This window comes from Scyliorhinus canicula, chromosome 25 (genome assembly GCF_902713615.1).
Source record: "Scyliorhinus canicula chromosome 25, sScyCan1.1, whole genome shotgun sequence".
NCBI lineage: Eukaryota > Metazoa > Chordata > Chondrichthyes > Carcharhiniformes > Scyliorhinidae > Scyliorhinus > Scyliorhinus canicula.
In genome coordinates, this window is record NC_052170.1 from 1,296,247 (window position 1) to 1,312,328 (window position 16,082).

The 16,082-nt window shown below is 47.7% G+C and overlaps 1 protein-coding gene across 2 annotated transcripts in view; it reads left to right on the forward strand.

The window, feature by feature from the left end:
• The window catches only part of LOC119957195 (cAMP-specific 3',5'-cyclic phosphodiesterase 4B-like), a 597,446-nt gene that overhangs the window by 459,612 nt on the left and 121,752 nt on the right, over positions 1–16,082 (forward strand). For both annotated transcript variants that reach the window (XM_038785008.1, XM_038785007.1), the window contains 2 exons: positions 11,081–11,266; positions 14,984–15,020. In XM_038785008.1, coding sequence (XP_038640936.1) covers positions 11,081–11,266; positions 14,984–15,020 — 223 coding nt within the window. The remainder of the gene's footprint in view (positions 1–11,080; positions 11,267–14,983; positions 15,021–16,082) is intronic.

Consider the following 16,082-nt stretch of genomic DNA (forward strand, 5'->3'; position numbering starts at 1 on the left):
ACTCAAACATCAGCTCCATCCTGGGGCAGGGACTGAAACATCAGCTCCATCCTGGGGCATCAGACACTCAAACATCAGCTCCATCCTGGGGCATCAGACACTCAAACATCAGCTCCATCCTGGGGCATCAGGCACTGAAACATCAGCTCCATCCTGGGGCATCAGGCACTGAAACATCAGCTCCATCCTGGGGCAGGCTCTCAAACATCAGCTCCATCCTGGGGCATCAGACACTCAAACATCAGCTCCATCCTGGGGCATCAGACACTCAAACATCAGCTCCATCCTGGGGCAGGCACTGAAACATCAGCTCCATCCTGGGGCAGGCACTCAAACATCAGCTCCATCCTGGGGCATCAGACACTCAAACATCAGCTCCATCCTGGGGCATCAGGCACTGAAACATCAGCTCCATCCTGGGGCAGGCTCTCAAACATCAGCTCCATCCTGGGGCAGACACTCAAACATCAGCTCCATCCTGGGGCATCAGACACTCAAACATCAGCTCCATCCTGGGGCAGGCACTGAAACATCAGCTCCATCCTGGGGCATCAGACACTCAAACATCAGCTCCATCCTGGGGCATCAGACACTCAAACATCAGCTCCATCCTGGGGCAGGCTCTCAAACATCAGCTCCATCCTGGGGCAGACACTCAAACATCAGCTCCATCCTGGGGCATCAGACACTGAAACATCAGCTCCATCCTGAGGCATCAGACACTCAAACATCAGCTCCATCCTGGGGCAGGGACTGAAACATCAGCTCCATCCTGGGGCATCAGGCACTTAAACATCAGCTCCATCCTGGGGCAGGGATTGAAACATCAGCTCCATCCTGGGGCAGACACTCAAACATCAGCTCCATCCTGGGGCAGGGATTGAAACATCAGCTCCATCCTGGGGCATCAGACACTCAAACATCAACTCCATCCTGGGGCATCAGACACTCAAACATCAGATTTCCCTCTAAGGGGTTTACTGACAGGAAGTTATGAATATAGTTAAATAGGAGGAGGCCCCAATAGGAGGGATTACCTTCAGTTGTAGATGTGATATTGATGTCAGGCTCTGTCAGCAGTTTGGCTGGATCTCAGCAATGCTCTGGTTTCCCACCTGTTTGGCATTCCTGGGAATGACTCCGGCTTAAACGAGTCGTGTCTGTGTACTTCCTCCAGGCTCATGTACCATTGATACACCCAACCACTCTGCGTGAACTCACCCCCCCAAACCCAACCCAACCCAACCCCCGACAGCCTCCATGAGTTGATAGAGTGACAAAATCCAGTCATTAAACCGTTCAAAGCTGCCAAGCCAGCGAGCTGTACAGTTCAGAGCGTTCTGCCCAATAAGCAGCGTTTTCACTGGGACTGAGTCACACACCAGCTCATCTTTATTTGGATTTGTGACTTTGCCTTGGACATGGGTGAGACAAGATGTGAGAGTGGAGCACAGCAAGAGGACAGTTTGGAGCAGGGTCTGAGTCTGTGGAAGGAGTTTGTTTTGATCTATGCTGGTAATAATTGAGTAAAGGATTAGTAACACAGATCTTTTGACTCGCATCTAATTCAGATCCAGGACTCTCACTTTCTTTTAAGAGTCCAAATGTTAATGCCTCCAGGTCTCCTTGATGCATGGTAGCACAGTGGTTAGCACTGTCGCTTCAGAGCGCCAGGGTCCCAGGTTCAATTCCCGGCTGGGGTCACTGTCTATGCGGAGTCTGCACGTTCTCCCTGTGTCTGTGTAGGTTTCCTCCGGGTGCTCCGGTTTCCTCCCACAAGTCCCGAAAGACATGCTGTTCGGTGAATTGGACATTCTGAATTCTCCCTCAGTGTATCCGAACAAGGGCCGGAATGTGGCGACTAGGGGATTTTCACAGTAACTTCAGCGTTACTGTGAAAAGCGTTAATGTAAGTCTATTTGTGCAATAAAGATTATTATTAGAATTTGCTAAAACCTAATAAAGAAGTCAGTATCATGGTTCAGCTTCAATGGTGTATGATGTGAAGTCGCAAAATGTTGCAAATTTTCTTTTGTACTCAAGGAAATGTAAAAGTTTCTATTTATTTTTCAAAACTATTTCTATTGAGTTCTTAACATTTTATACATAAGTTCGAACAACAAAGCATGTATTTGCAACCTCAACAAACCCTGTCAACCAAAATCAATAACCCCCACCCCGAATAATTATACCTCCCCCTCCCCAATCAAGTTTCATAATTAAGTGACCTCTGCAGAATTGATTTTGTAATTTCAATAAACCTAACTTGTAGCTTAAAGTCTAAATAGAATAATCTTAGAATGCTTATTCTTGTGTTGTTCAAACACTAGGAGGAAACGAGAAGTCCCATCCACCATCAGGATTTCTGCTCAATTCTTGGTCTGGTAACATCCGATATTGTGTATGTAAAGTTGTGCTGTGATTTTTAGCGAGTGTGTCTTTGCAATGAATATGAGAAATTCACCATCTAAAGCACTGAGTCTTCAATACCCGCCATTAACCTGCAGATTCCCAGGAAAATTCATGACTTCAGCTCTTTGTATACATTGCTGAGATAGTGTAGCAATTCTAAACATCAGGCTCCAGATTCGGTCCTCTTAAATATCACATGGTGTTCCTTTAACGATGCAATGATGCTTGACGACCAATGGAGGAACCCCCCCACACACACCAACGTTCAATCCTCTAATCGCCCGGCTTGCCTGCCTGCCTGGCATCTGGTGACAGATGCAGGCCCAATCTGTGCATCAGTAAATTCCGGCCTCATCCCCCAATCTAATTATTGGAGAATAAAATCGTCACGTTACTATTAACAGGGCCTGTGCTGAGATCTTGGTGGAGTGCTTTCTCCGTTGTATTTAGAAATAAAACAGTGTATTTGGGGAGTAGGAAATGACTTGGAGTGCTGGGTTGTTTGGAGTGGTGGGTATCACAGGATATTGTGTGTTGGATATTATGCGATACAGGAACTGAGTTTTGGGCTGTTTGGAGTCAAAGGGTTGAGTATTATGGGCTGATGGGCTCGCGCGTTGGGCAACGTGAAACAATGGGGTCTTTTCAAGTGATGTTGCTCACAGCTGAAGTGATGATGGAACCACTTCGACAGATGAGTGTGCAGAAAGTAAAATCTGTTTGCAGTCGAGGTCCTGTGTGAACGTAGGCCAAGCCTTTAGTTACATAACTGATTGTAAATACTGTGTATGAAGTCAGTGTTGGAGGGATGGATGGAGGCATTGCTTTGTGCCACACTCACTTGCCCTGAAGTCACTTGACCCTGTTCTCCTCAAATGTTGAAATCATTTGACGAAAGACTTCTCTTCACATTTATTAGGGTCCAGCTTGCACACCCTGAGCTTGGCTTTGATATTGTCCTTGTACCTAAGTATGGGACACCCTGTGCTCTGGGTTCCCGTGCTCAACTTGCTGTAAATACCTTTGATATGCAGGAATCCTCCATATAAACCGCAAGACCGTCCCAGCAAAACTGAGTTCTGATGAGCATATTCTTAACGGCAGGTATGCAGCCCTCTGCAAGAATCTCGATGCTGCGGATTTTATCCTATCACCTGATGTTGCAGACAGATCTCAGACAGAGAGGACAAAATGGTTTTAGTTTGATGCAAAGCTGGAAGTTGACTAAGAGTCATTGCTGGTAGACTTTGATCCTTGTGCTCTTTCCAAAATCTGTGAGTAAATCTGCCAAACACTGGGTAGGGGCGGCAGGGTAGCATGGTGGTTAGCATAAATGCTTCACAGCTCCAGGGTCCCAGGTTCGATTCCCGGCTGGGTCACTGTCTGTGCGGAGTCTGCACGTCCTCCCCATGTGTGCGTGGGTTTCCTCCGGGTGCTCCGGTTTCCTCCCACAGTCCAAAGATGTGCGGGTTAGGTGGATTGGCCATGCTAAATTGCCCGTAGTGTCCTAAAATGTAAGGTTAATGGGGGGAGGCTGTTGGGTTACGGGTGTGGGGTGGATACGTGGGTTTGAGTAGGGTGATCATTGCTCGGCACAACATCGAGGGCCGAAGGGCCTGTTCTGTGCTGTACTGTTCTATGTTCTATGTAAGCCATGGTGGGTTCCATCATCCAGCAGAGGGTTATTTGAGGGGATACTCCCAAAATAGCAAACCTTCTGTACTGAAAGGTGTTGTCGATGGTGAGTGTAGGGTCCTGGAATACCTGGCCACGGGCGCTTTGATACAAAATCTCTATCTTTTTCAGACTTATTGTCAGGACATAGTGTTCTGGGGCTTAGGGCAAAGTAATCAACAAGCAGCTCAATGTCCTTCGGAGTATCTTCAACAAACAAGAGTTTACTCAATAGCTGTTCGAGAGCTTTGAGTCTTTGCAGCTTGGAGAGCTTGCTGTCTATCCTGGATTGAACGTGTATTGTTGTGCCAAGATCTTTGACCGCGTACTGGAGCATGGCCAAGGAGTAGGGCAGCACGGTAGCATTGTGGATAGTACAATCGCTTCACAGCTCCAGGGTCCCAGGTTCCATTCCGGCTTGGGTCACTGTCTGTGCGGAGTCTGCACATCCCCCCCGTGTGTGCGTGGGTTTCCTCCGGGTGCTCCGGTTTCCTCCCACAGTCCAAAGATGTGCAGGTTAGGTGGATTGGCCATGCTAAATTGCCCTTAGTGTCCAAATTGCCCTTAATGTTGGGTGGGGTTACTGGGTTATGGAGATAGGGTGGAGGTATGGGCTTGGGTAGGGTGCTCTTTCCAAGACTCGATGGGCCGAATGGCCTCCTTCTGCACTGTAAATTCTATGAAAGACTCTATTCTACGAGTATATGGTGAAGAGCTGGAGCCAATAGACAGCCTTCTTTGGTGTCGTGGGTGAGAGGAAAATCATCCATATATGCCAGGCACCACGCTGGCTATTCTGCCATCACGACACCAATCATCTTTTCAGGGCGGCACAGTGGTGCAGCGGTTAGCACTGCTGTCTCACGGCGCCGAGGACCAGGGTTCGATTCCGTGTCTGCGTGGATCTCACCCCCACAACCCAAAGATGTGCAGGGTAGGTGAATTGGCCACGCTAAATTGCCCCTTAATTGGATTTTTTTTTAAATTATTATTTTTTTCAAGGCAACTATATTTATACAAAACCTTCCACAGGCTTTCCCAGTTTACTGTGTCAAAAGTCTTGGTCAGGTCAATGAGCACCGTATTCGGCTGGTGGGATGTTTCTTCAATTTGATGTGCACCACATGCCACCATTCCATATCTTGCATGGAAGCCACACTGGGATTTGGGGTACCCTCGCAAGAATGTGTCCTGCCATTTATATTCCGTGATGATTGTCACAGATGGACTTTCTCTCTTCTGGTTGTGGAGATGTGTTATCAGAGCATCCTTGTAGTCTTGGGGCACAGTGCCCTGGTTCCAGGTTCGGCAGAATAGACCCTGGGTTTCCTCAAGGCAGTCTGTACTTGAATGTTTCAGGTGGGATGCCATCTTCCCCCAGTGACTTGCCCTTATGAAGCTGCTTTCTGGCTGTCGTAACTATTGCTTGAGAAGGATTAAGAGTAAGATCTTCCAGAGTGTGCCATAGAGTCATTGATGTTTACAGAACAGAAAGAGGCCCTTCAGCCCATCGTGTCAGCGCCAACCATCAAGCACCGATCTATTCTGATCCCACTTTCCAGTACCTGGTCCGTAGCCTTGTCTGCTGTGCAGTTTTAACTGCTCATAGAAATGTTTCTTAAATGTTGTGAGGGTTCCCGTCTCTACCACCCTTTCGGGCAGCGAGTTCCAGATTCCCGTCACCCTCTGGGTGAAAATACTTTTCCTCAAAACCCCTCTAACACTCCTGCCCCTTACCTTAAACCTATGCCCCCTGGTTATTGATCCCTCTAGTACGGAAGAAAGTTTCTTCCTACCTGTCCTATCTGTCATGTGAGAGTACCTTTAAGAAATGAGTGTTTATATAATAGCTCTAGTGGATGTACCTTTAAGAAATGGCTGCAGTGATGTCAGAGAGTGGGTGGAGCTGGGCTGTCTGCTACAGGGTGTGTTTTAGTTTTGTTTTGAGAGCTGGATAGCTGCAGTCACAGCAAGAAGGTGTATTAGTCTCTCTCTCTACAATCTAAGGACTGTCTCCAGATACTTTGGTGATTTAAAATAATACCTGTTTCTGTAGAGAAGTTAAACCTGATGTCTTTCTGTAGAAAGGGTTTTTTTGTCTTATGGATATTGCAAGGAAAGATTAAGAGTCACTTAGAGAGTACTGTGTTCTTTGGGGGATTTATTGGTGTTGATAGTTGTTAATATGTTTACTGGGGGTTTATAAAGTGTTGACTGGTTTCATAAATAAACATTGTTTTAATATAAAAGTACTGTAAATCTCTGTTGCATCACACCTGCAGAGTGGGCCCATGTGCTCCCCATAACCACAATCTATTAAAAGGTGTGGGTCAGGTGAACTCCATGATACACTTTGGGGTTCTGTAAACCCTGACCCAGAACATATCGATGTCCCTCGTAATTTTGGACACCTCAGTCAGGTTCACCCCTCAGTTTTCTCTGCTCCAAGGAAAACAACCCCAGCCTATCCAGCCCCTCTTCACAGCTGAAACGCTCCATCCCAGGCAACATCCTGGTGAATCTCCCCTGCACCATCTCCAGTGCAATCACCTCCTTCCTATAGTGAGGTGACCAGAACTGCACACACCACTCCAGCTGGGGCCTAACCAGCATTTTATACAGCACCATCAGGTCGGGGAGAAGGGGGGAAATGGACAGCGTGGTAACACAGTGCCAGCGTCCCAGGTTCGATTCCCGGCTTGGGTCACTGTCTGTGTGGAGTCTGCATGTTCTCCCCGTGTCTGCGTGGGTTTCCTCCAGGTGCTCCGGTTTCCTCCCACAAGTCCTGAAAGACGTGCTGTCAGGTGAATCGGACATTGTTCGGTGAATCGGACATTGTTCGGTGAATTGGACATTGTTAGGTGAATCGGACATTGTTAGGTGAATCGGACATTGTTAGGTGAATCGGACATTGTTAGGTGAATCGGACATTGTTAGGTGAATCGGACATTGTTAGGTGAATCGGACATTGTTAGGTGAATTGGACATTGTTAGGTGAATCCGACATTGTTAGGTGAATTGGACATTGTTAGGTGAATCGGACATTGTTAGGGGAATCGGACATTGTTAGGTGAATCGGACATTGTTAGGTGAATTGGACATTGTTAGGTGAATTGGACATTGTTAGGTGAATCGGACATTGTTAGGTGAATCGGACATTGAATCGGACATTGTTAGGTGAATCGGACATTGTTAGGTGAATTGGACATTGTTAGGTGAATCGGACATTGTTAGGTGAATCGGACATTGTTAGGTGAATCGGACATTGTTAGGTGAATCGGACATTGTTAGGTGAATCGGACATTGTTAGGTGAATCGGACATTGTTAGGTGAATCGGACATTGTTAGGTGAATTGGACATTGTTAGGTGAATCGGACATTGTTAGGTGAATTGGACATTCTGAATCCTCCCTCTGTGTATCCGGGCAGGCACCGGAGTGGGTGTCCTCCTCCACGGGGTGCCAAGTCTGTAGGACATGGAACAGGTATCGCACTTATTGAGACGGAGTCTCCTGCAGCACCTTCTGTCTGTCATCTTTCCAAAAGACCAATAACGTTTGTACACCCTGAGCTATCGCTGGCCTCCCCCTCTGGGTTCCTCCTCGGCCCTCAGGGTGTGCGGCGACCCCCTGCACATGGAGTGCTGCCTTCAACCTGCATCGTCTCTGCTGCTGCCTTCTCTGGCACCTGCCCGCCTCGGCTGCCACAGGTAACTTGAGGGCAGCTGCTGCAGAACCCACACCACCATTGATTTTGATATCTAAGGATTTGGAGAAGGAGAGAGATTATAATCAGATAGGGCTTCCACCCTGGGACCCACAAATCTCCCTGACCTTCACATGACCCACATTCTCTCAGAGTGCCACCCAGCAAGCCAGTTGTGCTGGTAAACCTGGCTCTGCACCGTCACCCCCGGCCAAATCAGGAGCTCCGAGACCCCAGACCCCTGCCGGGAACATTAGGGAGTCCGCGCTCAGGTACCCTCCCCTAATCCACACACTTACCCCTTGGTCACGAGAAGATCCACAGTGTTGAAGCCCTGCTCTTTAATGTTTTATTGTTGGCAGCTGCCTCTATGGTATTGATGCTCCTCCAGTTCAGACTCAGTGTTCAAACATGAAAGTTTCTTTGCGATGCGGGCGGCTCGGTGGCGCAGTGGTTAGCACTGCTGCCTCACGGCGCCGAGAACCTGGGTTCAAACCCAGCCCACCCAGGTCTGAGTCTTTGCAGCTTGGAGAGCTTGCTGTCTATCCTGGATTGAACGTGTATTGTTGTGCCAAGATCTTTGACCGCGTACTGGAGCATGGCCAAGGAGTAGGGCAGCACGGTAGCATTGTGGATAGTACAATCGCTTCACAGCTCCAGGGTCCCAGGTTCCATTCCGGCTTGGGTCACTGTCTGTGCGGAGTCTGCACATCCCCCCCGTGTGTGCGTGGGTTTCGTGTGCTGTTCATGTGGTGTTTGCACGTTCTCCCCGTGTCTGCGTGGGTCTCACCCCCCACATCCCAAAGATGTGCTGGCTCGGTGCATTGGCCACACTAAATTGCCCCTTAATTGGGAAAAAAAGAATTTGGAACTTTAAATTTATTTTAAAAAAGTTTCCTTGAGATGCTGTGCACTAATCATCCTCTGAGACAGGGCACCTGTACCCGGGAGGAGGCACTTGAGAGTTGTGAATATTTTGTTTATTAAACGGTCAACAGTAAGAACTAACTGCATAACATTCCACATATCACACTAACCATTGAACAACACGGTTCCATATTGGTGCCAATATAAAGCTATATCAGCTCCTTTACACACAAAATACCAAGCACACAGGGCGGGATTCTCCGACCCCACGCTGGGTCGGACAATCGCCGCGGGGCCGCATGAATCGCGCCACCCTACCCCGACAGCGTGACCCGCTCCAGCGCCATGCTGGCCCCCTATAGGGGCCAGAATTGCTGATCCTGGGGCCGTGTTGACGCCGTCGAGAAACACTACGGTGTTTCCGACGGTGTCAACACTTAGCCTCAGGATCAGAGAATCCCGTTCGTGGTATCACCCCTCACAGTTTCCTCAACAGAACTGGAGGATAAGCCTGAGAATGTGTCATCATGGCCAGAAGTTTGTCCTGGTCAAGGGTGTAACATTCACAGTTCTCCAGTCCTCTGGCACCAACTCTGCGTCTGAGGAAGACGGGAAGATGATCACTAGTGCCGCTGTAACTTCCACTCTCACTTCCCTCATTACCCTAGGAAGCACCGCATGCAGTCCTGGGATCGTTAAGGTAACGTTAAGTAAAGAGCCTCTCTAATATGTCCTCCTTCTGAATTGTAAACTCTTCTCGTGTACGAGACACATCCTCTCTCACCTCGGCCTGAATAGAATCTTCTTCCTTTGTAAAGATCAATCCAAAGTACCCGTTAATACCTCCGCTATTCCTACTGCCGCCTTGTGCAAGTCCCCTATTTTAAAAATGTTTTTATCAGCGATTTGTTGAGGAACCTGCGAGGGGCGATAGCATGTGTTTGGTATTTTGTGTGAAAAAGAGCTGATATAGCTTTGTATTGGCATCAATATGGAACCGTGTTTTTATTAGCGATTTTCTTTTTATACAAAACTGAGATGAAAGTGAACATGCACAAACAGTCTACATCAGTTACAATTCACATTTTTTACAGGTGGCCAGTTTGGGCCTCCGAACTTCAACTTCCCCTCTTCCCAAGTGCCCCTCCTCTTCTTGCTGTCTGGTATGTCTTTGTTTGCTGGTTGATGGCCGTAGTGCTCCGTATGTTACCTCGTGTTATGTTGCTCTTATCTGTTCTTCCTGTTTCTAAGCGTTCGGTCCACACAAATGTGGACCAGGCAGAACATCGCGTGGGGGGAGGGGGGTGCCATTGGAGGGCCCGGAAAAATGGCAAAGTGAGGTTAGATAGCTGGGGGGGAACTGACTGACAGAGCCAGGGAGAAACCTGCCTTAAATGACACTTAGGAACCTTTCCATAAAATCACGCCCTTTGTGAGTACCCGGACATTCCGAAGTATATCCCATCCACTGAACAATTTGAAGGATATACTTTTTGCCTGTAGCTGGGGATTATACTTTATTCTCTGTTTTCATGGATCTATGGAGAGATGGGGAGTGTGGTACAGTTTATACTTGTTCTCTCCATTGTTATATTAAACATTATCTTTAACCAGAAAGTACCAGAATTGGACCCTGTTCGATACTGCAGTAGCTCTTGTAAACTGAAGTATCTCATTTGCTGCCTCACTGGGATAAGGCAGCAGAGGTGCCAAAACCAGGTGTTCAGACACCCAGGTCTCCGTCTTCAGGAGGGTGTTGGGGCGGGGAAGGCGGGGTCAGAGGAAAAACCGAACTGAAAGGAGTTTGAGAATTTAAAAAGCTGCTTTATAAAGACGTTGGTAGCTCCACATGAACGAAGAGCAATAAATACCTGGTGTATCTGTGGGGCCTGTCTTCTTTCAGTTGGTGTTTTGAGAAATACCTGCCTACTCCAGGATTTAGCCTGTGGCCAGTGAGGGATTTATAAAAATACACCACCTGTTCAATCCCAGGCAGGATTATCTCGAATCCTGACTCAGTTAAGCTTTCAGATGTAAGTACCAGTTGCATTATACAGTATGTGTCACAGTATCTATAGATGAATGTGAGATGGGAGGACCAGGTTTATTTGTGATTTCCTTTAAGATCTGATAGTTTGTTCATACTGATGGTCTGGACAGTTAAAAGAGGCAAATAAGGGCAAACCGGTTTCATTGTACAGTACCTTGGGGAGAGTTCACACTTTGCGAGGAGGAACTGTACCCCAGAGTGTATCAGTATTTTCCCTGTATCCCAGGGAGAGTCAGCACCTTCAGGAAAGGAATTGGGCAATGGGAGGAGAAATATGAAAAATCAATTTATTTTCCAGGTGTTCCCTCAGTCATTAGTTCAGACAATCTATTGAACGTGCATAATAAACATTCTCTCTCTCTTCTGACACAGTTTTGACGTTGATAATGGTCCATCTCCTGGTCGGAGTCCGCTGGACTCGCAGGCAAGTCCCGGACTGGTGCTACATCCAACCTTCCCCCAGAACCAGCGCCGCGAGTCATTCCTTTATCGGTCTGACAGTGACTATGACATGTCACCCAAAGCAATGTCCCGAAATTCCTCCGTAACAAGTGACGTGTGAGTACTGCTTTATTATTTGTTGTATTATCGCTCAGTGTGTCTGTGATACATGTCAATGTACTCCTCCTGTTGACAGAACCTTATTTCCTGTTACCCATATCCTATCCCAATTTAATGTCAGCATTTCCCATTATAATTTCCCAAATTTGTGACCTGCCTGTGTCAGTTACACCCTCCCCGATCACTTTTGTGTCTCTTGCAGAGATACTCTGAAACTCTCACCTATTCTACATCTCTCCTTCACTAATTCCGAATAACCTTCTGCACATAATGAAAAATAACAATTCAAAACAATAAACTTGAGTGGCCTCCTTCTGTGCCATAATGACTTCATACGGGGACTGAATTCTGCTCGGACCCTGGTCCAGTGACTGCACTTTGACCTCTCATGGTCAAAGGTCAGAGGCTGAGGTCGGTCACATTCTGGAATTTTTAAAATATTGGATCTAGAGTGTGACCGACCTCAGCCTCTGACCTTTGACCATGAGAGGTCAAAGTGCAGTCACTGGACCAGGGTCCGTGCAGAATTCAGTCCCCGTATGAAGTTATGAAGTAATCATCGCACAGAAGGAGTCTGTGTTTCTGAATATAAAACAATTTGAAAGAAAACAGCTTGATAATTCCTGACCTGGAGCTCGGAAGTTACAATGAGTAAAAATTCTCCTCTAATTGACGCTGAGGATTTATAAACAGTTAGTTCCCTCCATTTGCCTGTTGAGTGAAAATGAAAAAAAAAAAGAAAATCGCTTATTGTCACGAGTAGGCTTCAATGAAGTTACTGTGAAAAGCCCCTAGTCACCACATTCCAGCGCATGTCCGGGGAGGCTGGTACGGGAATCGAACCGTGCTGCTGGCCTGCTTGGTCTGCTTTAAAAGCCAGCGATACAGCCAAGTGAGCTAAACCAGAGTACAACAGAGTACCTCGTCCCAGGTTCGATCCCGACTCTGGACCACTGTCCTTGTGGAATTTGCACATTCTCCCCGTGTTTGCGTGGGTTTCGTCCCCATAAGCCAAAGATGTGCAGGATAGGTGGATTGGCCACGATAAATTGCCCTTAAATTGGAAAAAATGAATTGGGTACTCTAAATTTATAAAATAATTTTTAAAAAGAAGTACAGGAAAGACAGTAAATACAAGAAACAGGATAGATATCAGAAATATAGGAGACAGAGCAGATACGGGAATATACAGGAAACAGGGCAGATACAGGAAACAGGGCCGATACAGGTAGATACAGGAAACAGGGCAGATACAGGAAGATACAGGGAACAGGGCAGATACAGGAAGATACAGGAAACAGGGCAGATACAGGAAACAGGGCAGATACAGGAAGATACAGGAAACAGGGCAGATACAGGAAACAGGGCAGATACAGGAAACAGGGCAGATACAGGAAACAGGGCAGATACAGGAAGATACAGGAAACAGGGCAGATACAGGAAACAGGGCAGATACAGGAAACAGGGCAGATACAGGAAGATACAGGAAACAGGGCAGATACAGGAAGATACAGGAAACAGGGCAGATACAGGAAGATACAGGAAACAGGGCAGATACAGGAAACAGGGCAGATACAGGAAACAGGGCAGATACAGGAAGATACAGGAAACAGGGCAGATACAGGAAACAGGGCAGATACAGGAAACAGGGCAGATACAGGAAGATACAGGAAATAGGGCAGATACAGGAAGATACAGGAAATAGGGCAGATACAGGAAGATACAGGAAACAGGGCAGATACAGGAAGATACAGGAAACAGGGCAGATACAGGAAACAGGGCAGATACAGGAAACAGGGCAGATACAGGAAACAGGGCAGATACAGGAAACAGGGCAGATACAGGAAGATACAGGAAATAGGGCAGATACAGGAAGATACAGGAAATAGGGCAGATACAGGAAGATACAGGAAACAGGGCAGATACAGGAAGATACAGGAAACAGGGCAGATACAGGAAACAGGGCGGATACAGGAAGATACAGGAAACAGGGCAGATACAGGAAACAGGGCAGATACAGGAAACAGGGCAGATACAGGAAGATACGGGAAACAGGGCAGATACAGGAAACAGGGCAGATACAGGAAGATACGGGAAACAGGGCAGATACAGGAAACAGGGCAGATACAGGAAACAGGGCAGATACAGGAAACAGGGCAGATACAGGAAACAGGGCAGATACAGGAAGATACAGGAAACAGGGCAGATACAGGAAGATACAGGAAACAGGGCAGATACAGGAAGATACAGGAAACAGGGCAGATACAGGAAGATACAGGAAACAGGGCAGATACAGGAAGATACAGGAAACAGGGCCGATACAGGAAACCGGGCAGATACAGGAAACAGGGCAGATACAGGAAGATACAGAAAACAGGGCAGATACAGGAAATAGGGCAGATACAGGAAACAGGGCAGATACAGGAAATAGGGCAGATACAGGAAGATACAGGAAACAGGGCCGATACAGGAAACAGGGCAGATACAGGAAACAGGGCAGATACAGGAAGATACAGAAAACAGGGTAGATACAGGAAATAGGGCAGATACAGGAAACAGGGCAGATACAGGAAGATACAGGAAACAGGGCAGATACAGGAAACAGGGCAGATACAGGAAGATACAGAAAACAGGGCAGATACAGGAAACAGGGCAGATACAGGAAGATACAGGAAACTGGGCAGATACAGGAAACTGGGCAGATACAGGAAACAGGGCAGATACAGGAAACAGGGCAGATACAGGAAACAGGGCAGATACAGGAAACTGGGCAGATACAGGAAACAGGGCAGATACAGGAAACAGGGCAGATACAGGAAGATACAGGAAACAGGGCAGATACAGGAAACAGGGCAGATACAGGAAACAGGGCAGATACAGGAAGATACAGGAAACAGGGCAGATACAGGAAACAGGGCAGATACAGGAAACAGGGCAGATACAGGAAGATACAGGAAACAGGGCAGATACAGGAAGATACAGGAAACAGGGCAGTTACAGGAAACAGGGCAGATACAGGAAGATACAGGAAACAGAGCAGATACAGGAAGATACAGGAAACAGAGCAGATACAGGAAGATACAGGAAACAGGGCAGATACAGGAAACAGGGCAGATAGAGGAAGATACAGGAAACAGGGCAGATACAGGAAACTGGGCAGATATGAGTGATACAGGAAACAGGGCAGATACAGGAAACTGGGCAGATACAGGAAACAGGGCAGATACAGGAAGATACAGGAAACAGGGCAGATACAGGAAACAGGGCAGATACAGGAAGATACAGGAAACAGGGCAGATACAGGAAACAGGGCAGATACAGGAAACAGGGCAGATATGAGTGATACAGGAAACCGATATAACAAAGCACAAAGAACAATACAGCACAGATACAGGCCCTTCGGCCCTCCAAGCCTGTGCCAATCACGTGTCCTGCCTAGACCAACCGCCTGTATCATTCTATACCCATCTGTTCATGTGCCTATCCAGATAAGTCTTAAAGGTCGCTAATGTATCTGCCTTTATATATATCTTTATCTGATTCAATTTTTTCCTCTTACTGTAACAATTTATATATAGTGCCTTTAATGTGATTTATGTCTCTCTTTCTTATTCACACTCAGTAACTCTGTTCTGCAGATAACGGTATCTGTCTCTCTGTAGATATGTTTGGGTTTGTCAGTCCATGTTGTCAATTCATCTGTTTTTCTTTTAGACATACTGAGGACCTCATTGTCACTCCTTTTGCTCAGGTGAGTTGAAAGTTAAACATCTTCTTATCGTCTATCTGTCTTTCTCTCTGTTCCTCCACAATGTTCTGACAAAAATCATAAGTCAAATAGTAATCCCTTAAGAATTCCACTGCAGAATATTTGAAGATGCGTTACTGTAAGTGACTGGCGGATGGAGCTGTGAGGCACCAGCTATGGGCCGGGATTCTGCGAGCCCGCGCCGGCTCGGAGAATTGGTGTAGACGGCGGGACGTGGTCGACGCGGCGCCAGTCGGGGACCGTTGAAAGAGGCCTCCGCGGTGATTCTCCGCGGTCGACCGGCCAAGTTCCACCGGCGTGGTTCCCGTATGGTTCCACCTGGCGGGAGCCTGGACCCGTGGTTGCGATTGCAGTCCTGCTGGGGGGGAAGGGGGATCAGACTCTGGGGGGGGCCTCCACGACGGCCAGGCCTGCGATCGGGGGCCACCGAACGGCGGGCGCACGCGATCCGGGGTGGGCCTACCTTCTTCCGCGCCAGCTCACTCTGTGGCTTCGCCATGTTTCGCAGCTGCAGCAGCGCAAAGCAGTCCGGCGCCAAGCTGGCCCTCTGTGGGCAACAGAATCGCTGGCCCAAGAGGCCCGCTGACGCCGGCGTCAACACTTAGCCGCATTTTCAGAGAATCCCGGCCATGGTCTCTGCCACCTTAAGGTCATACCGATTCCAGAGGGGAAGGAACTCTTCTCTCTTTGCTGAATGTATAGATTCAATGGGCATATTCCTCTGGAAAGATTTCCAAGTGTGGTAGCGAGCGGGAACTGCCACGAGCTTCCCGGCACTCGGCCCAGCGAGGCCGGCAACGCTATTCAATAATAATTTTTATTAGTGTCACAAGTAGGCTTACATTAACACTGCAATGAAGTTACTGTGAAAATCCCCTAGTCGCCACACTCCGGCGACTGTTCGGGTCACAGAGGGAGAATTCAGAATGTCCAATTCACCTAACAAGCACGTCTTTCGGGACTTGTGGGAGGAAACCGGAGCACCCGGAGGAAACCCACGCAGACACGGGGAGAACATGCAGACTCTGCACAGACAGTGACCCA